Here is a 23570-nt window from a genome sequence, read left to right as displayed (position 1 = left end):
CACCCTGCCCCTCGGCAGGTAGTTTAAAATTTCAACAATAACCCAACATAACGAATAGGATTTTATTTTTCGCCGAGCTAGATATGGAAATTAGTTCACGTTTTACCATAGATAACACACGGCGACAACTGAATTATCAACCGGATGTTTGTTGCAGCGTTTAGAGTCAGGCATGTTTATACGGGCAGGGATATTGGACTGATAAGATGAATCCAGACTACGACTATTTATTTAAACTGCTTTTGATCGGCGATTCCGGCGTTGGAAAATCGTGTCTGTTGATTCGTTTCGCAGACGACACGTTCACTGAGAGTTTTATAAGCACGATAGGCGTCGATTTTAAAATACGGACTTTGAATGTTGGTGGCAAGGTGGTGAAGCTCCAAATTTGGGATACAGCGGGTCAGGAGCGTTTCCGAACACTCACAACGGCGTACTACCGGAGTGCACATGGGATAATCATGGTATACGATGTAAATGAAATGGAGACATATTTGCACATTGATCAGTGGCTGGAAGAAGTGGAGCGTTACGCTTGCGAAGGTGTAAACAAGCTACTTGTTGGAAATAAATGCGATCTGCTTGGCAAGCGACAAGTTGAATACGAAGTGGCGAAAAGTTTCGCGGAGAAGCTTCAAATTTCGTTTATTGAAACGAGCGCGAAAGATCGAACAAATGTGGACAACGTGTTTTACACAATGGCAGAAGAGTTGAGAGAAAAACTCGGTTCACCACTGACATCTCCCGATGGATCAGGAGAAACATTAAGCTTGAAAGACAGTTCCCCTGTAAAAACAAGTAGCTGGCCGAAATGTTGCAGTTTTTCGTAATTTCGCGGCAGAAAATCACAACGGCACGCGATCCGCCATCTTTGACTGTGGTTCTCATTATAAGCAAGACAGTTACTCCAGACCTTAAAACATTAACTTTTATTTACTTCAAAATGAAACAGATGTAAACTTAGGCCAGCTGCACGCGAAGCTGGCAACATTCTTCCCTCACGCATATCAAGTGCTACGATTTTTTCATAATTCTTATGGGAATATTAATAAAAGAAATTATATTGGCCGGGTACAATTAGTCGTCAGAAGGGACATGTCGGATAAATTATGCGTGCATAACAAATACAATTTGTGTTGTCAGGTTTGAAAAATTTCCAACGTATATGATAACATGTTTCAATGAAAACCGAGTAAAAAAGCAGTAAATTGGCAATTTTATTTCTCTTTTTTTTCAGGGTCCAATCTATTGTAGCTAAACATGCTTACAAATCGTGACAGCCATTAGCATATTCCTGTCAGACCAACATCCTTTTAATGCTCCTTTATGAATAAATTGTAAGTTACAGTATATGATTTGTTACAGTCCAGCAGGTACTCGCAGTCAAGCATGGACACACGCAGATTTCTTTTGCTGGCTTATATATAAAGTTTTACGTATAACTTTTTTGTCAATATGAAGACAGAAAGGAACAAAACCGGCAAATTTGAAAACTGACCGAATAAAAAGGCAGTACAAAACGGTTTTTTTTGTTTTCGTTTTTATCATTATTTTCATTTTTCGTTTTCGTTTGTGGAAAAACCACAGACCAGAAAAATCAAACTCGGAATGTAGAGCGAAACATATTTGTTGTCAATGCACTGACAACTTCCAGTCTGTCCATGCTAGTCAACAAAGTTATGACTCTATATTTATAGACGGGGTATAGCTATCACCAACAAGCGTTTCTCTTGGAAGAGTTTCAACTGCAGTTGACACGGTCCTTGTTAGAGGAAAAGTGTTGGAATATTCTTGAAGACGTAGTCGATGAATTCGAACCTAGTTAAATACAAACAAATGCAAAAAAAAAAATGCTGTGTAACTTGTTAAAAAGACCACCTACATCACAAACGCAACCGTCAAGAGACCAAGGTACGAACACGGAAGCTTTTTCCTGGCATATACTGTCTGTTCTGTGCACAATGGCTCCCTAACCCCCTTACCTGGTAAACATCTCTGTGAACACCAGGAAAATCAGTCAGTGACCAAACTCCAAGCATGCAAACAAACTACCCCGACGACGAGGAACCTGAAATAAACTAAAAGAAAGCTCCCTCCAACAGAGTACGTAGCGCAGGCCCTCGATAAACTAATCATGAATAAGATCGCAACAAGCGAACAGCGAAAGGCTGCAATACAGAAATAGAAAGATCCCGACAGTAGAATAGAACAACCTTACAAGTTATAAGTTACAAAATCTCTGCTAGGGAACAGCAAATGTGCAGAGTTAACAAGTAAAAAGATCCCAAATGGGATATAGAGAATGCTTAAAAGTTAGAAGGAAAGAGATCCCAGCAGGGAATATCGCATGCTTACAAGTAACAAGTAAAAAGATTGTGGCAAGGGAACGGCGCACGCTTGCAATTACTAGGACCCCGTTTACACTACGTAAGCCGGGGGAATTTGAAAACGGAGTTTTATTTCTCCGGTTAGCCCGTCCATACTAATCCGTCACGAAAACGGAACTTTTCGAAAACGTTCTTCAAATTAGAGGAATTTGACTACGCGGGTTTTGCGTTTTAGTGTGGGTGGAAAACATTTAAAAATGAAGCTTTTCAAAGCTTATTATTATTTTCAAAGTTATTATTATCAAAGTTATTATTATTATTATTTTCAAAAACGATAACGTTACGATATTTCCTGCCCGAGTTTTCTTCAAACACAAATCCAAAATGACCGGTGATTACAGCGTTTTCAAATTCCTCCAGCGTAGTGTGGACGCAAAACATTTGACGCGTTTTCAAAGTGATACCTTCGTTTTCAAATCCCTCCGGCGTGGTGTCGACGAGGCCTGGGTGAAAAAGTTCGAAGAAAGAGAAAGCGCATTTCTTTAATTTATAGCTGAAACATACGATACCGAAAAGATTTGCTTTCTGCTTCACTTCTAGTGGACTTTTAATGAGCCACTTACATAAAAATTTGAAACGCCTTTATTGGTTTCTTGTCTGGATCTCAATTGTAGTTTTTACTTAACATATATATTTGTTATTATGTACTTTAATTTATGAATGGTAAAATATTACATTTTAATGTATTTTAATACACGTGCGATATTTGTGAACGGCCAATTACCCCCGGGGTGGGGTGGGGGGGGGGGCAATTACTATGTTCAAAGAGGTATTGTATGCGGCCCTTTTTTATTTAAAGGAACACTTAACATATCTTTAGTTCTATATCTTCTATAGGCATAGGACGATCTTGCAGACTGAACAGCAGCCTGCGAACGGGCTCCCGGCGAGCCCTAGCGAAGCGTCTCGTCTCGCCCCGATCGCTTAGCCCTCCGAATTCTTCAGTTTCGCGCTCGTCCGCTCACTTCGCTCGCCGAATTTTTTTCCGTCCTCGCCGCAAGCCTGTTCGCAGGCCAACTGAATAGCTCCCAGTAGACTCAGCAGTTCAGTTTGTATAGCATTATATCAGTTTCGTAGATGTAGAGGATTTAAAGTCTTTTTAAGCCCAAGTTTTTGGTAACATACACTGTTATAGGGATCAAAATTCTACAGTTTTTTTGCTCCATTTTGAGCATCGACTAAATTTTTGGAGCTAATAACATTAATATAATAATGACAGTTCTCATTTTACTTGAAATCTCAGTTAGAAGAGAATCGCGCGACTAAATTTTTATAGCTACTATTAAAAATGTCGAAAGAAAAGAAAGACAAGGTGATAATTCACGAAACAAAACGTGTGAAATACTAAGAAATAAACGAAAATAAAGAACAATAAAAACAAATTAAATTATCTCTTAACATATATGTACCCTATGCACTTCTTGCCTTTGTATGCATCTGAAGTCTGCTTGAAACAAAAAGAATTGAGAAAAAGAAGGTTATTAGCAAGAATATTTTGTGTTCGGTACTGGTGACTCTGACAAAAAGTTATTTCGTTCTGTTAACACTCAGCCATTGAAAAGACGATAATGACGTGTTTCGAATGGTCCTTGTCAACGACCCGTGTTGTGAGTCGACGTTGTCGCCTAGTCTGTGAGCAGGCGCGAAATTTCGAATTTGCCGCTTCAAATGAAAAAGCTTAAAAGTGATGAAAGATTAGCGAGTTGATCAAGAGTACGACAGAACGTATTTTTTGTGTTATCATATGACTGAGAAAATTACTGCATTGTGATTGGCTGAGAGCAGGCCAATTTATCGTTAATTCTCTAATTTGCACTGCAGTGCAGATTAACACGCGCTCGTTCGCAATTTTCTCAGTCATATAACAAATGAGTAATCGCATGAAAGCTCGAGCAATTAAGGATTTACACTACTCGTGATATTTTAAAATTCTCAGTTCAAATTGCACTCGCCTAATATAATAAGGCTCGTGCAATTTTGAGAGAATTTTCAAATTTCACTCGTAGTGTAAATCCTTAATTACAGTCGCATTCATACGATTACCTATACTAACACGAGAAAATTAGCTATGAAAATAAACGCAAAACTAATCATTTGTGCTGAAGTGGCATTTTGATGTACAGGTATTGACCATATTGACTGAAGTTAATTTCTTGCCAAAGTGCACCATACATTTTTAAGTACACGAAAACTCAGCGAAGATCTGCATTTTCAAAGCACTACTTGAACACTGACCAAAACATCAAAATTATAAATAACGCGCCTTTGCGATGCCTTTTGGAAATAAACTTTGAACTTAACAATTTAGCCTGAAACAATTTAAGATCGAAGGAGACATTTTGAGATACCTACTTTGCTCGGCCGGTTGATTGAAAATAACTTTTTTCGCGGCTTTGCCATCAAATAGTTGAACCAAGGTGGGACCAAGGCAAGGAAGCCAGCCTCCCACGTAATGCGAAGAAAATTTAACTAACTTCTTAACACATGAACGCAGAAGCATTTAGCAAGCAAATTGTTGATTGAAAACCAACTTGCGCGGGTAAATAGGCATAATGAAAGCCCTTGCGTAGGAGTAGGGATTTAAACATACAGCACCATTTCCGAAGCGACAATTTTACTCCTGTGAACAATGCCAAAATCACTATATATGCGTGCGAAATAGCACGCATTTTTCGTATTTCTACTGAGTTTAAGCTCCGTCCACACTACACCAGAGAAATTTGAAAACGAAGCTTTATTTCTACGGTTCACGCCAATCCGTCAGAAAAACGAAGCTTTTCGAAAACGTTCTTCAAACCTGAGGAATTTGAAAACGCTGGCTTTGCGTTTTAGTGTGGACTGAAAATATTTTGAAAATTGTTTGAAAACGGAGCTTCAACAAGTCAAACACATGTCCTCAAACACAACCCGAAAATGGCCGTTGACTCTGTTACGTTTTCAAATTTCTCCGGCGAAGTGTGGACGGAAAACATTTGATGCGGTTTCAGGGTGAAAATCCATTGTAAAATTTCTCCGGCGTAGTGTGTACGGGGTTTTAGGCATAAGTCTACTAGCACTCATTGCAAATGCTTTTCTGTTATTGGCTACGCTACTTACTATCTATTCTGCTGTAGATAGCAAGTAGTTCGAGTATCCTAGCAGTAACCAAAATGGCGGCCACTTCTTGGCGTTTTCGAAGTGTCTGTCAAAAGGATTTGGATACAAGTTTGAACGACTAGTATATTTACACTAAAATGATTTGATTATTCGCTCTCGATTTCTACTCGATAGGAATCAATTTCTAATTGTATAATATAAATACGATATTTAACCAATCAGCGCGCTTATTTTATTGGGCTATTTTTCTAATCAATTTTAACATCTAGTACGTACCTGGCATTACTTGCGAATAATTGTTGGAATGGATTGAGAAAAAAATGCGAAAAGTTATCAGACATATAAATTGTGTAAAGAGACCACCGGACAGGAAAAGTTTTTTTTTTTTTTTGTACACAGTCCAGAATTTACATAATCTGACAACTGACAACTATCCTTTCCCAAGAAATATTTTTCTTAAGAGTAACGCAACAATAATTAGTATTGGTTTCCTTGTTTAGCCTCGAGGTCTAGTCTAAGAAATTTGAAATATTTGTGCAAAACTATTACATGATGCTGGTCTTGCGTGACCAGCTGGAGGAAAACGCAGGCTTGCGCCATGCCAGTCAGCGGTTCGTTACTCCGTCATGTAAAATACCCAGGCAATGCGTTACACGTCACTCGAGCTTGCTGTGCCAATATAAACAAGCTTGTAAACCTTATAAAATATTTACGGTAAACTTTGAACTCGGAATAAGCTTTATATAGTGCTTGTCATCAAAATTCTCTGTTATTTCCAACCTTCAAACCATGGCCGATATTGTTCAGTTGGAAAGTCCCGATGGAGATTCTGCAACCGTCCACCTTCATGGCAAGTTGGAATTTTTGTTCAGTGCTCTTGATTAGTAATAAGTTTAATCCAACAGGTTTTTCCTGACATCAATCGTAGCTTACTAATTCTGCTTAAATTTTTTTAACAAGATGAGATCTGCTTTTGCAAACTGGATCCTGGGAAAGTTTCACAGAAAACATTTTGTATTGGGAAACAGAGCTAAATTAAGATTAATTAGCTTTTAAAACCATGCATTTATGATGTTAATTTCGGGTTGTTTTATTCAAGCTTAACTTGAAAGTAACTTAAGCTTTAATTGAAAATATTCAAACTCATTGTTTATTTAGGTGGTGACTATTCCAGATAAGCTTTTTATACACTTCTAATAAATGTTTCATTTGGTATTTTTCTGGAATTTCTCAATTGAAGAAAGCTAATCATAAATGGAAGTTACACGAAAATTAAGCTTAAATGCTCAACATTATACAGAATTTGTGTGTAGTACAAACATGTTAAGTCTTCCACATTTAAAATTAAGTAAAACTCCCTACTTCTTCATGTTTGTTATTCTGAGGTATGGGCGACTCCCGGTTTTCACCATGGTTATGGTAATATTGGCATTCTTTAATATGGGATTGCAACATCTAAATTGCAAAATTTAGCAGCAAACGTTTATACATAGCTGTATCACTTTGTACTGAAAAATCTCTGGATATCCAGTTTGTACAAGTTGGCAGGTATTTAGCTGCTAGCAGCATGTAGGGGTTTCATTTAACATTTTCAGCACTGGATGGCAACTGGCTTTCAGAGGTGGGCAAAACTTTTTGAACTGAACTTCTTTATAAGAAAAACTTCCCTCTAGGTAGTAAAACCAAGTGGGAAAAATCGTCTTCACAGCTGGTCAATTTGCTCGGTGCCCAGCCCTTAATGAAACCTTTGAACATGGGATATCAGAATTTTCTAATTTATTTTTTCCTGATGTGTATATAGGAGCCACAGTGACATCATGGATATGCAAAGGTCAGGAAATGCTGTTCGTAAGGTAAAAATGATAACCCAGTAACATTTCCATGGTATATAAAATGAAGGAAATACTTTATTTTCAAGATACAAGGTGCTAATCCAATGGTTGTATCTTGATCAAGTGGTCTGGGTTTGTCTCACCATGGAGGGGTAGGTCATGGAAGTTAGTCCCCTTTAGGGTAGGTCGGAGTATCCCATATCCCATGAACTTTTGACCCAAATAGTCTACATTCAATATTTTAATCATTCAAAAATTAACCTCAGTTGATTGTATTCCCATATCCTGGGATATCTGTTCTAAAATATCTCATTACTTTTCCTCTATCCCAATAATTTTTTTTACAGAAATATCCTGTACCCTGTAAACCTCTAATAGGGCCTTGAGGTACTGAGTTATTAGATGTATAACGTGTGGTTCCAGATAAAATCCATTGGAGATTCCAACTGGGAGGAGGTCTCGAAAGCCAAAACTGGAATTTCCAGGGGGGGGGGGGGGTTTCAAACACAAAAACCCTCTGAATATTTTCTAGAATAACACAGTCTGCAAAGGACTAGAATAACACCAAGGGGAATAATCCTACTCCATTCACTTCAGCATTGATGCTCATTTTAATTATTATTGAACAGTGAAAAGGCGGTTTTTGATGGAAAGAAGGCAATCAGAGGAGGAATTCCTGTAGTATTCCGTAAGTATACAGAGTAACTCAGTGTTCTCTCTACGTTTTTATAGCTTTGAATAAATTAGATCTTTTTTCACAGCTTATGCCAGGTCAATTTGCCAGTGTGTACCTAGTTTCTAACAAATTACTAATAAAGTCAACCACATTCAGTGGCTTGTCTTATTAATAAGTAATGAAGGAAAAACTCTTTTCTTTGTAATTATAAAAAAAAACATTCAACTGTTGTCATTTGGTGATTGAGAGCATCAGATGAGATATTACAGTGTAGTAACAACTTACTTTTCTAAATTACAACACAGTCTTGTGTAATATTAAATTCAGCGTTGGATTTGCCATGAAACTCTAGCAATGTACAAACGTAACTTAGTCAGTTGTTGGTAAGGCTGTTAGGGTGCAACTGACTGAGCAATTTATCTCGACTAGCAAAACTTGTTGACTAGCAAAACTTGCTTTGTCCATCATGACAAGATGGAGGAGGCAGCTTCCTATTCTCTGTATAGGAGGCAGCTTGGCTGATTGGTTAGGCTGCCGGACTTGAAATCCGGAGGTTGCAGGTTCAAGTCCTGCTCTGAGCACTAAGCTAGAGTTGTTTCTTGGTAGAACCTAGTTCAAATCCTTGGCCATGTTTGTAAATAGCCAATTCGTCTGTCTCCTGCCAGTTGGGATTTTTAACCTTGTTATGTTCATTTGCATTTATTTGTTTCATCATTATTTTGTTTCCATTGGTCCTGAACGCCCCATTAATTAGGGGAGTGGTCAATTTATTCATTTAGTTAACTGGGCAGCTGGAAGAAAGGGTTCTACTCTGACTATTTTTTGTTGTTGTTTTACAGCAAACTTTGGACCATGGAGTCTTGGACCTCAGCATGGCTTTGCAAGGACAAGTCAGTGGACAGTCTGTCAACAACCAATGGTTTGGACATTTTTTCATGTCCTAGCAGTAAAAGCACAAAAAAAAACAACAAAAAAACCAAAAAAAAGAGAGAGAGAGAGAGAAAACTAAATAAACAAAAAAGGTCTCCCCTTTTAGGAAACATTTCATTTTGGCAACCTCAATCTTTTCTCGTGCAAGAACCTCCTAACTGTAATTTTACTGGATTTTTAACTGTTTGTAGTTTTAATATTTTTATTCAGGAAGAGAATGGTCAAACTAGTGCTGTATTTGTTCTGGAGGACAGTGAAAGTACAAGACAGATGTGGGATTATAAGTGAGTGCTGTCTAACTTCAGACAAACATCATTATAATTTTCTATTTCACAATCATTGACAATGTTTGACACAATGCTGGCTGAGCCTTGGAAGTAGCTTGCAATGGAAGGCAGGTGCAAGTATAATTCAAATTTATAATACAGCATTTATACAAGTGAATCTTAAAGTAACTGTACATTAATAAATGGAACCTGCATTCTCAGATTTGTAATTGTTCTTGTCTTAAAGGTTTAAGGTGATGTATGAAGTGACTGTAGGAAAACATCATCTAAAAACAACCATCACGGTTGAAAACAAAGGTAACACATTCTTCTAAAACACATGCATGCACACTATATTGAGCCATGCTAGGGTACCCTGCAGTATGATATAATGTATTACCCAGATATAATATCAGACAGGATTATGCTGTATTTCTGTCTGTATAATGCAGGCAGCGCTTGCCTGGGTATTTGTGTTGATTTCGTTTGTGGTCCAAAACTTTTACTCTCACAGGATTGCCTCAGCCTCCACCCCAGGAGAATACATAGGAACTGATCAGTATTAGTCTCCTCCGCAGCCTTATTATGGTCGTCACGCAATGCTTGCGTGATGTGTGACAACCCTAATAACGGCTGCGGAGACTAGATCAGTATTTGATGGGGAAAAAATGCAAAATTGTCAGAAAATAAGCTGTGATGGACTAGCATACATGTACAATCCACTGAGGAGCAAATAACACCTCTTGTCACTTTTACTGATGTAGGTGACTAAGAAAACTTTTTTACAAGATTTAGTTTAGGGTTCTCTGTCAGTCCATATTGGTGGATGTCAAATCCCGTCTGAAAGGGTTGGGGAGGCTCCTCATAAAATTGGAATTAGAGCCCTAAAGAAGACAAAACTGGGCGTGGCATAATCGTTACAAGTTATTCCACCCCTAAAAGATACTATTTTAAATTGAAACAATTTTATGTCCAAGTGGTCTTACTACCTACCATGATCACAGTCACTGTGGTACACAATGACAACATTTTTTTGTGTGTGTGTGCACGACCTACTAAACAACACCCAGGTGGCAAAAATATTTACCGGTCTACAGTTCTCTGCTCTGAACACTCTAACTTGTGATTACCATATCCACAAAATCACAAGTATCCTAACCCTTTTATAGATGCCTCCACCCCCCTCCCACTCCACCCGGCAGTCCATACAAGTTTTTCCTCACCGTGTCCTGTGAACTTTCTGTCAAACACAGACTATTACATATCCTTACCTACCGTGCAATCATGAATCTATTAAGAATGATGTTAATAAGGTTATTTGTAGTAATAGTTGATATGTGCATCACTAGTTAATATAAACTTCTAGAATATAATATTAATGACATATAAAACTGTGTTCTCTGCAGATGAAAAGTCCTTTGAGTTCACCACCCTTTTTCACACATACTTCAGAGTTCCTGATGTCACAAAAACAACAGTTTCTGGACTAACGGGTTTAACTTACGTTGACAAGGTACAGTCCTAGGACAAAGATTGTACGTGTAGGGAAAGAGAAAAGGAGGATTCCTAGTATATTTATATGAAAGTACCCTATTCTAGAATTAATTCATATGTATATCCAAAATGTCATTTATAACTTGCATGTATATTTATGGATTTATTGTAAGCCTATTAAAGCATGCCAAGACATAACATGCAAGTGCTGTGATTGGCTATTAGCTGGGGCTGGATAATTTTTCCCTTAATGCTCACAAGCATTATGAGTGACGTTCACTGGCTAGCCACAAAAGAGATATTAAAATGTTAGGCACTAAGGTTCACTTGGGCCCTACCATGCTAGGAAAACCTCGGCAATTTTCTCCCAGTTACAAGTCCTCACTCTTGCACACACCTCGCACCTCCTTTTGGTGAAGTCTGCTTTCGTATGAGCCAATTGCCCATCAGCCTAGGTTTCAGTAGTGTGAGGTGATAAGGAGTATTTCTACTCCCCCCTGGATGGGATGCTAGTTCATAACAGGGTTAGCGTACGTGTAGCCCTACCCATCCTTGGGAGTAAGTATGGCTACTTAACAATTAGACCCGTAGCCCTTGCGGGCTACGGGTCAATGGCCCATGAGGCGAAGCCGAATGGGCTATTGACCCGTGGCCCTTGAGGGCGAAGGGTCTAATTGTTTTAGTATCACCCAACTAGTCGGACAGAAAAGGTGATAATAAAGTTAGCAAATGCAAGTTGAAGAAATCTTTATTTGGGAATAAAACGAAAGAAGGCGTCACGCTCGATGGCGCCAATTTTGCTACTCGATGACTATTACTAATAGTCCCCTAGTAGCGTAGCCAATCAAAATGCAGGATTTGCATTAGTCCACTAGTTGGGTGATACTAAACGTATATAGACTATCACAGAGTTACTGAAGAACCACCTACTCCACTTACTGAAGGGCTATTACCAGCGAATATTTGACACTTTTAAGAGCCTTTTGAGCCTTGTATCTAATTTATTGGCAGTGTCAAGCATCTTATGAGGTTTTTGCTCATTGCTACATGTACCGAATTATCACAAAGTTATCCCCCCAGCATTAACTTCGCCGGTACTCAGTACCAGTAGTGAGAGTAAAGTATCTTGCCCAAGAACACAACACAATGTCCCTAGCCAGGGCTGAAGCTGCACCACTTGATCTTGAGTCGAGCACACTAACCATTAGGCCACAGTTGATAACTGTTGCCTTCTGCAATCAGCAACTGCATGTTATTGAATGTACAATTAAATTACAATTCCCTGGTATGTTTTTTTGTTTCTCTGTTGTACTAGGTTCTTGGTGGGAACATATTCACTGAAAGCAATGACCCAGTAAAGATAAATGGCTATACAGATAGGTAAGTCATTTATTTAATTATTTCAATTAAATGAATTTTCTTTTTAGTTTTATTATTAATTGAATAAAAATAGTTTTTTAATATATAATTAGCTTAATAGATACTTCCTAGGGTTTTTAAAACAGGCTTCTTTAACAGTCAAAGTTTACATATCTGCATTTTTCAACCCTGTGGATAAATAGATTTCAAGACTACCATGACATGATATCATTGTAGTTTCTGTTAAATACTTTTTCTTTTTTTTTTCAGGGTTTATCATAATTCTCCAAGTGAGCATAAAATAACAAATGTTGGCTCTGCAAACAGTGATATTACTCTCTGGAAAGAAAACTTTCCAGATACAGGTAAGAAAACATAGTTATGAACATATAAATTTTCAATCTACATATTAATCAATTTTCAAAATTTTATCTATTTGTTAACTTTATTTACTATTTACTGTTTAAAGTGAATGAGTATACATACAGCATATTTGATGTTTTTATTTCTGTTCTTGGGAATTTTCTGTAGATTACTATAACATTAATGTTGCAGTTCCTATGCTTGAAAACACTTACATTGTTAATGATAGACGAATGCAATAACTACACACTATATGGTGCAAAGGGAGGACGACCCCTCTGGGATCAGCACAACAGACGAACTTCCATTGAGTGACCAAAAACCTAACTTATCTCCCCAGCAGTAAAACCCAGCCTGGAATAAACGGACTATAAGTCAGCTGGGAAAAAGCTTATGTGTACTAGAAACCTAACTATAAAATAATGGCACCACAAGCTGAAACCTCCAGTCAGCATCACATGAGAATAAAATATTATAATGGTCCATGAAGGTGCTCAACCAAAGTATAGGAACAATCCAGTGAAGGCCTTGAGCATCATAATCCATTAACTGAGCTTTCTCAATTTGCTTTAAAGCTAAAAGTGTTTTATTTTTGATGATTATTTGTATTTTTGGCAGTGGTGTGGAATCCTTGGGCTCAGAAGGCCATCGCAATGTCAGATTTTGGAGATAATGAGGTTTGCCTTTTTTCTGAAAGCTTCAAAAGTATGGTGAAGTCTTGATTACATGAATCTAGATTTGTTGGAACCCTTGAAAATGGTTTGATGTTTAAATACTGTGGAAACCAAAAACCATGGACACTTTGATCTGAGTCTGACAGGTCAATAGTGTAATGACCAATCACAATAAAGTTGTCTGTGCTTTAGTTTTCAATTGGCTTTTTCCTTGCCACATGATAACATTCCATATTTCTGGTGTTCACAGTTATCTGAGTTTCACAGCAACCAATATTTAAGGAACTGTAGCGAACTGGTCTTTTGATTAAATTTTTATCAAAAATGTTCAAACACATAAAGTCTCCTGTATTTAGAACCACAGTAAGAAGTTCACACAGTCAAACTTGTCTAGGAAATGAGGGTTTTTATGCCAGGTTTGACACTGTCACATTTTTCTTTGTTTTTGTTTCTTTCCCACATCATTTATTATTTAATTTTTTTCGTTTTCTCCTTTTCCAACAGTACCCCAATATGCTCTGTGTTGAAGCAGGATATGTCAACAAGCCTTTTGTCCTTGAGCCAGGAAAGAAATTTGAAGCTCAGCAAACATTTTCATGTTCTTGTGTTTAGGATTTTTTTTGTCTTGCTGGACAATAAACTTGATCATTAGTATTTAGTTTGATCATATATGACAACGCAAGTTAGTTTGGGGATTATAAATGCCAAAATGACAGATTTAGGAATCACAGAAACTCAAACAAACTAGATAAATATTGTTGGACTGTTGGTCATTAAAGTAACAGTACAGTGAATCCTGATTTTTGGAACCTTAAAGGGAAACGAAAATTGGTTTGAAAAATTGGTTAGTTGAGAAACCAGGGGGGAAAATAGTATGAACAGGATTTGACTGAGGGGAGGTAAATGACTTATGGTTTGAGCTATTGGGAGTTTTGAAAAATGAAGGGTTTGAAAACTTGGGATTCCACTGTGCCCCTTATTGAACGACTGCAGCTGTTTTTAGTGCAGTTTTCAATTGAGTGTCTTAATACTAAAACCAACCCAATTCCTTACCAATTAGACCACTCAACCAATCTCAAACTGTAGTTAAACCAAAACCAAAGTAGTTGCAAATGCCTTATTACTTTTGACACTCGATTGAATTAAACCACTCTAATTAGTCCAGTACATAATTAAGTTTAAATAATATTTACACGTTAGTTAGAATATTGATAGTTTATAAAACTTTGCACTTTGCGTGCACAAAAAACAGTGATAAACGAGTTTTGGGTTATCCAAAATGATTCAATCAGTTGTAAGCCAAGTTAACAAAATTGTATTTATCCTTTTTAAATAGTATTTCTGTCTAGCTAATTAATAAGTGAAAGATTAGTTGTCGTTAGTTCATCACATGACAAGTAGTCTAGAGTACCTGGTGTATTCGAATAACCAAAAAAGGACATATGCGAAACACCTTTAATATTCACAGACGACTCTAAACCTCATGGAGACACTCTGTTATAATAGTAATACTGACCGGTGCTTCATTAGCACATGATAAACTAATTTTTCTTTTAGTTTGATAGGAGTGGTAATGCATCACGTATACTGTACAGTTTTCTTGGAGTATCAGTAATTTTAATTTTGGATTGCAAAGTATTCCCCAAGCTTGCAGTTAGGAAGCATTTTTTTTAGTGTTTTGGTTGACAATATTGTCAGTATAGACATTTAATAATATTATCCATCATGTTTTTTAGACTCTTTTCGGTTTCTAGTCCTATTGGAAGCAAGCTTACAAATATGAGGAAAACAATTGTAAATACGAGAGCATGGATTAGTTAATCCAAGATTTACATTTTACGGGTAACAACCTGTTAGAAGATGTGCCATTGTCTTTGCAGCACCAGTGCTTATTTGCCTTGTTTTTTTCCCCTTGTACATTAATTTAGACCACCAGTTACCATCTACGGCAGCGGTATTGCTTCGTTTTTCCTAATATTACAATTTTCCACCCACCATATTCCCTTCTATTATGGTCTTATAACCAGACTCTAAAATGTTACAGATAATTTTCACAACACAAATACGTTCAAATACTGCGAGTTAGGTAATCAATGTATGAAATATTAATTAAATAATATTTTTCTTAATTGAGGGAACAAAGCAAGGCTGCATTTTTACCACAAGTTAATAAAATCAAATTACTTTTGGCAACTCAGTAATTATTGTTGTAACAATTTGAGATGTTCAGATTGAAGTAAGGTATTACTGTTAATAAGATAGTTTGAGACAAAATAATTGTTTTTCTTGTCGTGGTTGTAAGCCCCACTGACCCTCATTGGAAGAGATTACAATCTATAGATTGAAATAATACACTACAGATTTGAACAAAGTCAATGCCGAGACATAAAGAAGTAAAATTTTGTCCAGTACTATTAGCTTGGGTTAGTTTGTTCAAGTCTGTCAGGTTGATGGCTCGATACTGAACAACAAGTATTAACTAACCGTCAGTGAATAATTTGTTGTTAAGTAAGATACCATAAACAGAGACAATGAGCAATAAATATTACATGGAAAAACCGTCATTTAGAACTCATGTTTTTATTGATCTCTTGCAGCACCATTTTGTAACTGAATGACCAATTGGTAACAAACAAGGTAGAGAATGTTGAAACGAAGGTGATAATTATGTATTTTTGAAATTAAATGTCAATGGAGGCACATAATGGGCCAGTTCCAACATATTAAATTTCTAATGAGGCTCAGAGGCTGTACACAATGAAAGAGATTAAATAATGCGATTTCTTTTGTATCATTCCCGCAAACCTAAGAGCCAAGTTAGAATTTTAATGTAGCAAACTTGACCTATTTCAAGGTGTAGGAAAACTAATAAAGAAGTTAGTTTCAGTCTAGTCAACTGAAAGAAGGTGCTATATATAATACTGTACAAAACAAAACTGACTTCTTTTTAGTACAGGAATTCATGAAAAATGTTAGAAGAAAATATACGTACAAAAGGTGAAGATTGAATTACTGTAAATTATTCCATCAAATCTAATAAGCTACTGACATTATTTTTAATTATTCATTTATTTAAAAAAATACATGTAACATTATAAACCAAGGTTACTTTTTTCAGTCTGTTCCCATCGATTTACATGACTGTATTTTTGGAACCTCCCTCAGGCTGTTATCCATTGCAGGCCCTTAAAAAACTCTTCAGCCACTAAATACTAACGTTTCTGTATCAGCACCTAGAACTCATAAAGCACATTTGGCATTTTCACTTTTTTCAAAAACGGAAGGCCAATAATATAATTATATGTACACATACACTAGTCGTAATGTAGCAGCTAGTGCCAGATCTAGGGGAGGCCTTATTCCTTAATTTAAAGTTCAGGACCTTCCCACGTCGTAAATTGGCATGGACAGGCACTATGCTGCCAAATTGAACCCTCTCACAGACAGATGTCCTTTAATTTTGAGTTAAAACAATATCCGTCAGTGCACTAAAATAAATAACTGAAAAAAAGACTTATTCCAATGAAAGGGTCTGTCGCTTAGCAAAAAGATTGATGTTATTTTTTAGATTATAATCCTCCAAAGATTAATTCAAGAGCTGCCTGGACATCTCCACCAGTGGCTGATAAAGCTTGGAGACTCACTGCATCATCCGTGATACCCATGTCCCTTAGCTGCTGCAGCTGGGACTGAAAATAATCAACCCAGCACCTAGTCAATTAACAATAGACTACAAGAACACTCCTTTTTCATAGTCTGTCAAGCATGATATAATAATAAAAGAATGTGCAAGAGTAGATAGGCTATATGCAAGGGCAAGAGAGCGCAAAGAAAGGTCCCCCCTGTTTTCCACAATAGCTGCCATTTTTCTTCATACATGTATGTGCTCAATCTTTTGCTGCATGCTTGATGCACTAAGAGAAAAAGGGGGGGGGGGTGCCCATAGTCTACAACAACATAACCTACAGTTACAGGGCCTTATAACAACCTTGGTTGGCAAACTGGTTCTTTTAACCTCCTAGTGGTCATTGCCAACTAATTGGCACAACAAACACAAAATTGAATCCTCATTTTTTAAAGTGAGAAAAAATTTGAAAACAATTTAACAGGGAGCACCTGGACCACTGATCTTTGTTCAGGGGTTACAACTTCTTTTCTTTTGTTACATGTAACTCAATTTTACCACGTCTTTTCCTGCACTGCCACTAGCCAGCAAGCAGGCTAGTGTTTTGGTTTTGCAATCAAGTGCTGCTGTGTGGCTGTTCGTTTTGGCGTGCAAGCGAGTGTACAAGTGTGTGTGAGTCTCTCATCGCTTCACCATGCATGGCCCCAGCCCAAATGCAAGAGCCTGCCAACAGGCTACACTGTGACATACATACCATCAGTATTGTTGTCATACCTGCAACTGAGAAGATGTTTGGGTGCGGTTCATAACTGATGCCATGGCCTCACTGACCATATCGCGAGTTATAGTTTGCCGTGAAGTTGAAGGACCTCTGCTTGTTGACGGCCCAGGTTCTGAGAAACGTGAAGTTGAAGCACCACTGCTTGTGGATGGACCAGCTGAAGAAGGAAAAAAAATAAGGAAAACTTAGCTTCAAGTGAGAACCACAGAGTGAACGTTAGAAGTGTGGAAGATGCACCAAAAAAGGTGACCACCACCCCCCCCCCCCAACCCCCACATACACATACACCCCTACAAAAAAACAACTTAGAATACTCTAACACACATCAAAAGTTCTGTTTGACACTGACCTTATTGAAATGTTAATTAAAACCAACATTTATCACAACTTTTATCACAAATTTGGCCTTTAATTCTTACTGGTATATAAAAACATTGTTTTAAAGTTTCAGTAAGGTCAGTGTCAAACACAACTTTGAATATATAATCACTGATGTCCATTCTTGACTGCAATTTTAGCATTTCTAGTTTAACAACAACTCTATTTGCCAAAGAAAGTCCCCCAGTCTTCAGATTCCCAAACAGAACAGATTCCATCAACCCTGCTGTACATCATTCCTTCAGATGACAATTTAAAATTATACCCTTAAACAAACCTTCACTATGTCTTGAGGGGCCTGGGGATATTCCAGCACTGGCAAGAGCTGATGATAACAGTGATGATGTGACTGGTTGACGTAATGTTGATGCTCCTCTTGATGCCGCAGATGATCTTGATGACTGGATACGCTCTTCATTTGCTGCCACAAGTTCAGCTTGAGCGACTAACTGTAGGTTTCAAAGTACAACTTACTAAGACACTAGTTACAACTACAACACCTTAAAGTGTGTTTTGTCATAACATTGTCAAAGTAGCTGTGAGGCGATAGCCAAGCGCATAGCTGCGAGGCGACAGCCGAGTGGATCCGCAGACTACTTTGACAATGCTCATGGATCCACAGCTACTTTGACAGTGTTCTGACAAAATTCATGATCAATAACAGGACAGACCCATGAAAAACTGACGCCAATTTGGTAAATATACAATGTAACCAGAACTTATTCTGAAAGTCACTTTCCAACACAGCAATAGATCTTGGACCATGTTTCCAACCCTGTGACCAAACGAAGGGAAGAGACAAGTCCAGGTCTTGAAATTCGCCTAACAGGTTTCAGACATTTTGTATAGCTCTAGTCAGAAGAAATTAGAGAATCATTCTACTTTTAGTTATTGTAATCACTTCTGGGCAGTGAGAGGCACTGAACAGCTGTAATTATGTTTTGAGTCACCTGTAGTCAGTGTAGCCTTGATCTTCTCACCTGTTTCAACTTGTTACATTTTGGGTCAATTGCATCAATAAAAGGCAATTTCACCGTCCTGTAAAATCAAGAGCCCAACAAGCATCTTAAAGCTGTAACAGGTGTAACAGAGTATGGCCCTTAATGACAGCCCTGCAAGTAAGAGTGCTGTGTCCTGTCTAACACACAACACACACATGGTGTAATGCTCCTTAGACAGCTTGATGTACATGTACATGTAGCTTCTGTTGGTGGAATTTATTTCTTAATTTTGAGTTTAACGGCACACCATCAACATGCCATCATCTTACCCCAGGTTCCATGCTCCGTAGCTCGTCATCAGAGTCGTAGTCATCACCAGCCCTACGACTACGATTCCTGATAGGATGCTTTCCCCCACCTCCCTCCTTGGCAAGAGCTGCGGCAATATAGGACGCTGCCTGAATAAGGCTAGGGTGCTCTTGAATCACTCTGTAGATTGATATTTACAATAATAAGCTGCAAATGCAAATTTGTTAGGTTTGCAAAACTAGAAGAGAGATGATATGAAGATATACAAGAAGTTTCTGATTTAAACTATCTAATCACAGTTGGAACTCCCTCAAATTGACCGGCTGTGAAGACGATTTTGCCCCCCAGGGGTTTGACAATCTACTGTAGCAGGAAGTTTTTCTTATAAAGAAGTTCAGTTCGAAGAGCTTTGCCCACCTGTGAACACCAGTGGCCCCCCTGCTGAAAAATAATGTTAATGAAACCCCTACAGTAGTGGCATCCAAGCTGGGTGTGTTCATGAACATTTGATGTTGAGGTCGGTATGAATATTACACATTAAGAGTTATTTCTACACTCATCTGTAACTCACGTTTCAACATTTGCTGTCTCCACAAGCTGTTCAAGAAGTTCAGGATCTTGGAGGAGAGCTATAGTTAACAAATAAATAACAAGATAACATTCAGTTGTCTGAACAGAGTATGGTAAAGAAGGAAAAAGAAACAGTTGATAAAAGAAACCAAATAAGAAAAGGAGGAATGCATGGGTAGAAACACTTTGGCACAAAAGCTACATGAAAAGCTTTTGGCACAAGAACTAAACAACAATGATGAAACTGGCAAACAACGACAAACCATGTAATCTGATCCCCTGCACACTAGCACCTAGACTCCCAGATGTGTGTGAGAGAAATGTTTTCCACTTCTTTCATTCCTCAGCCAGCGGAAAACAACACGTTGCGAAAATTGGGAATCCAAGTAATATAGTAAATATTATTATTAATCATACTTACTCATTGCCACATGATCGTTTGATAGCCCCGGCGTAGCAACAGTTAGTTGTTCTAACATATCTGGGTTGGTAAGAATTTTTTCAACCTGATAAAAAAAGATAATCATAATTATAGTTTAATGCGAAATAAAAGTACATGATACTTCCTTGTTTAAAAGTAAGTCCCATTTGGTTTATCACATAATACATGTACTATCATGATAACAATGGAACTTACGGTATTTCTGTATGAGGGGCTCTTTATAGCTGCCTCCAATACTGGAATGACTTCACCAATTGGCACATCATCTGGATCTTGTTCTACAATGCAAGACAATTATAAATTGAATAAAACATCAAGTATTGCAACAAGGGTCAGGGGCATAGCCAGAATGTCGTTTTTGCGTCATGTTGTTTTCACGAATGATACCAGTTTCGCCCCATGGCGAGTTCGCCCCCACCGAGTTCGCCCCCACTATAAAATTTCTATTTCGAGTTCGCCCCAAAATTTTGTGTCCATGTTTACGTAGTTGTCATTGAGTTATTTAACGTTTTCGAAGAACCATTACTAACAGTCTAAGTATGTTTATGTCATCTCGCCATCAGGGATCTTGCCACCAACGAACTCCCGGTCGCCACCAAGCGAAGTCACCTCGCCACCAAGCGAAGTTTCCTCGCCACCAGTAATTTAATAAGGCAGTGGATAAAAGAATGAGGAATAATCTCTATATGCTACTCGATCTGGTTGGGGGTGAACTCGATCAAGTTGAGTCGATGTGGGGGCGAACTCGGTGGGGGCGAACTCACCATGGGGTGAAACCAGCAGCTACCGTTTCCACCACCTGTTGTAGGTTGTTTGTTTAAAAAAGGCTTACAAAAGGGGGTTCATGGGCACCCCATGACCCCCCTAGCTATGCCCTTGAGGGTTTGTCAAACATGAGGTCAGAATAATCATAGATAAATAACAAAATGAATTATCATTAATTAGCAATTAATAAATTAAAACGGAAAAATTGACCTATTTTTTATTAAGCACTGTTATGAGCTACACTATTCCAAAATTGTTATTCAAGTCAAGTCAAGTCAAGTCAAGCTTATTGTGTATATACACTAAGCTTTTGTGAGAAAACTCACCAGCTAGTTTGCAGGTATAACACAGTTATTCAGACGTGTGCAGATCTAGGGTAAATAGTGACTGATTTCCAAAACAAGGAGAGCTGAAGCCACAAGCTTCTAGAGAGGTCTGGGACCATTCTCTCACAGGAAATTTTAACTGATTCTTACATGTAGGTCCCCTTTGGGTTTTCTGAGTCACTCTGAAAAATCTAGCTGATTTCCATAAAACATGGTAAACCAGTATGGATCCCTAGTCCCAAACGTACAACCCTGTAATCTTGAAAACAGGAAACCTATATTAAATTAGTTTTCAGTAAAGATCACACAATCTTAAATTCCCATTTTTCTTTTCTGGTCGGACCTTTTACATGTGTTCTTTTTTAACTGCAGCAATGGAAACTTGGATACTAAAGTTTGTAGCTCTTTCAAGGTTAATTCAAGGACAGATCTCTTGTCAACCTGGAAATTCACCCTAGAAAATTGCTGATAGTAAATACTAATAAACAGTTACACTAACTACATAAAATTACATGTATGCATAATTTATCTGTTAAAATGCTTCATACCAATGGGTTCTGGTTCAGGACATTTCTTCATCACATAAACTGTGAATCCATCTTCGATTCCATAGGAGTCCAGAGTTTTTTCATCCTTAAGCAATTGTCCAGCAAATATAAAATCTAAACATACAAGAACATATAATTACATGTATGTACCTTAATGTAAATACAGTTGCACCCCTATTAAGTGGCAACCCTTGAGGAAATAGGGGTGGGGTGGTGGCTTAATAGGGGTTTGCCGCTTAGTAGGGGTTTGTCAGGAATTTAGCACAAACTTAGTTGAAATGTCAGTTTATTCAATTGCAAACATGCTTGAAGTCAACAGGGAATCATGTGAAGACAATAATAAACAAATGTTGGAATGTTTAATTATCAGTAGCCACTTTCTAATTTGGGCTGTTATCTGTTATTTCACTTTTCCAAAACAAAGCCAAACTATGTGTATTAAATTATGGCTGGCTGCTTAATAGGGTTTAGGACAAAGTAAAACTCTCATTGGGACAACCAAAATGTGGCCGTGGTCGCTTAATAGGAGTGGCCAGTTCATTTACCTCATTTCATTAACAACAATTTCAGGACTCTGATCACTGGCCCCTTAAAAGGGGGTGCATGTTCAATAGAGGTTCAACTAATTCTATGGTATGAAGTTCGTAAACCAACAAATACAAGATATGTAAGCTGACGTGCAACCTCGGCTGTGGAAGCTGGGATTGTAAGAGGTTTAGGGCCTGTTTACAAGGAGGGAGGGTTACCCTAGCAAGTGGGTTACCCTAGTAAGCGGGTTACCCTAGCAAGCAGGTTACCCTAACACTCCCACATTTCCTCTTTTTTCCTTCGTGTTTACAAGTCAGCTAGGGTTACCCAGGTAGGCGGGTTACCCTATCTGCATGCTAGGGTTACCCTGGCAGGCAGGTTAACTTCTTCCCTTGTAAACACTCCAGGTAGGGTTAACTCACCTACCCAGGTTAACTTTCTAATTGTTTCCAGACCCTTTGAGTGTAACTGTGCATTAAGTTGTCCCGGATTGTAAGGTTACCCTACCTGTGAAATTTTGCTTGTAAACCTGGATTATCTTTTGCCCTCCAGCTAGGGTTAACCCGCTTGCTAGGGTAAACCTCCCTTCTTGTAAACAGGCCCTTAGTGAATCACCCCCACCCCAACACCCACCCAACAATTTCCAGAAATAGAATACCTGTAATCCCTTCCAGGCTTTTGTTGGACCCACCGTACCAACCCCCCAATTAATTATTTTACTATCACTAGCAACACTTATAAAAGTTGCAAGCATCTTTCCCACGAAACAACGACTTTTTTGTTTCTAAAGTAGGCTTATTACTAGACTATGAAAGAAATAACCGCACATGTACGCTTTATACTTAGGTACAAGGAATCTCTGTAGCAACACTAAGCTATTCACTAATCAAACCAGTCTTTGTGAATTAAATGAATGTTAATCGATGGAATGTTGCGAGAAAATCAAGTCTGAAATTAAACTTGTGTAGAATACAGGAATGATAAGACCTTAATTACGATAACTGAGCTTAGACATCACACGAGATAAGCTTACTTTGTTGCTCCGCTGGTATGTTGGTCTTTTCCGCCGTTTTTTGCTTCAATTCTAGAACTTTACAGCTCATTTCGATATCATCTATGAGATGCTTTGTATTGTGATAAGCTTCTTTGATACGAATAGACGGCATTTGTTGGCGTTATTACAGAGCACCAGACGAATTTTTGAATCAAATATCTCGGTGACTTCATTGAAAATGTCTCCGCGACAGATTTTCCCAAGGCACACAACACGATTGGAGACA

At 38.0% G+C, this 23570-nt stretch overlaps 2 protein-coding genes and 1 pseudogene across 4 annotated transcripts; 2 read left to right on the top strand and 1 right to left on the bottom strand.

The window, feature by feature from the left end:
• The first annotated feature begins 18 nt into the window (after nucleotides 1-18).
• On the top strand, nucleotides 19-2566 carry LOC145462248 (ras-related protein ORAB-1 pseudogene; annotated as a pseudogene).
• Nucleotides 2567-6092: 3526 nt separating this feature from the next.
• Nucleotides 6093-15206, top strand: LOC145462220 (uncharacterized). Of its 2 annotated transcripts, XM_081445736.1 has the most exons (11): nucleotides 6093-6333; nucleotides 7285-7336; nucleotides 7945-8003; nucleotides 8831-8910; nucleotides 9132-9205; nucleotides 9435-9505; nucleotides 10594-10700; nucleotides 11997-12061; nucleotides 12311-12405; nucleotides 13022-13080; nucleotides 13582-15206. In XM_081445736.1, exons 1-11 carry the CDS (start codon nucleotides 6273-6275, stop codon nucleotides 13687-13689), a joined length of 831 nt encoding a protein of 276 aa, XP_081301862.1. In that variant the 5' UTR covers nucleotides 6093-6272; the 3' UTR covers nucleotides 13690-15206. The 2 variants fall into 2 exon arrangements, with proteins under 2 accessions (XP_081301862.1, XP_081301856.1); XM_081445730.1 differs by lacking the exon at nucleotides 6093-6333 and having other exon boundaries at nucleotides 7300-7336; nucleotides 8831-9205.
• Nucleotides 15207-15743: 537 nt separating this feature from the next.
• LOC145462209 (ubiquitin-like protein 7) lies at nucleotides 15744-23554 on the bottom strand. 2 transcript variants are annotated; one of them, XM_081445720.1, is made up of 9 exons: nucleotides 23324-23554; nucleotides 21763-21876; nucleotides 20319-20401; nucleotides 20103-20187; nucleotides 19683-19740; nucleotides 19132-19291; nucleotides 18139-18310; nucleotides 17477-17640; nucleotides 15744-16766 (listed from the first exon to the last, which is right to left on the bottom strand). In XM_081445720.1, exons 1-9 carry the CDS (start codon nucleotides 23454-23456, stop codon nucleotides 16647-16649), a joined length of 1089 nt encoding a protein of 362 aa, XP_081301846.1. In that variant the 5' UTR covers nucleotides 23457-23554; the 3' UTR covers nucleotides 15744-16646. The 2 variants fall into 2 exon arrangements, with proteins under 2 accessions (XP_081301846.1, XP_081301851.1); XM_081445725.1 differs by having other exon boundaries at nucleotides 21763-22657; nucleotides 22709-23397.
• Between the last annotated feature and the right edge of the window lie 16 nt (nucleotides 23555-23570).

The sequence above is a fragment of the Orbicella franksi genome, chromosome 1 (genome assembly GCF_964199315.1).
Source record: "Orbicella franksi chromosome 1, jaOrbFran1.1, whole genome shotgun sequence".
NCBI classification, from domain to species: Eukaryota; Metazoa; Cnidaria; class Anthozoa; order Scleractinia; family Merulinidae; genus Orbicella; species Orbicella franksi.
The sequence above is the reverse complement of the archived record's forward strand: the minus strand, read 5'-3'. Positions and strand labels throughout refer to the sequence as shown.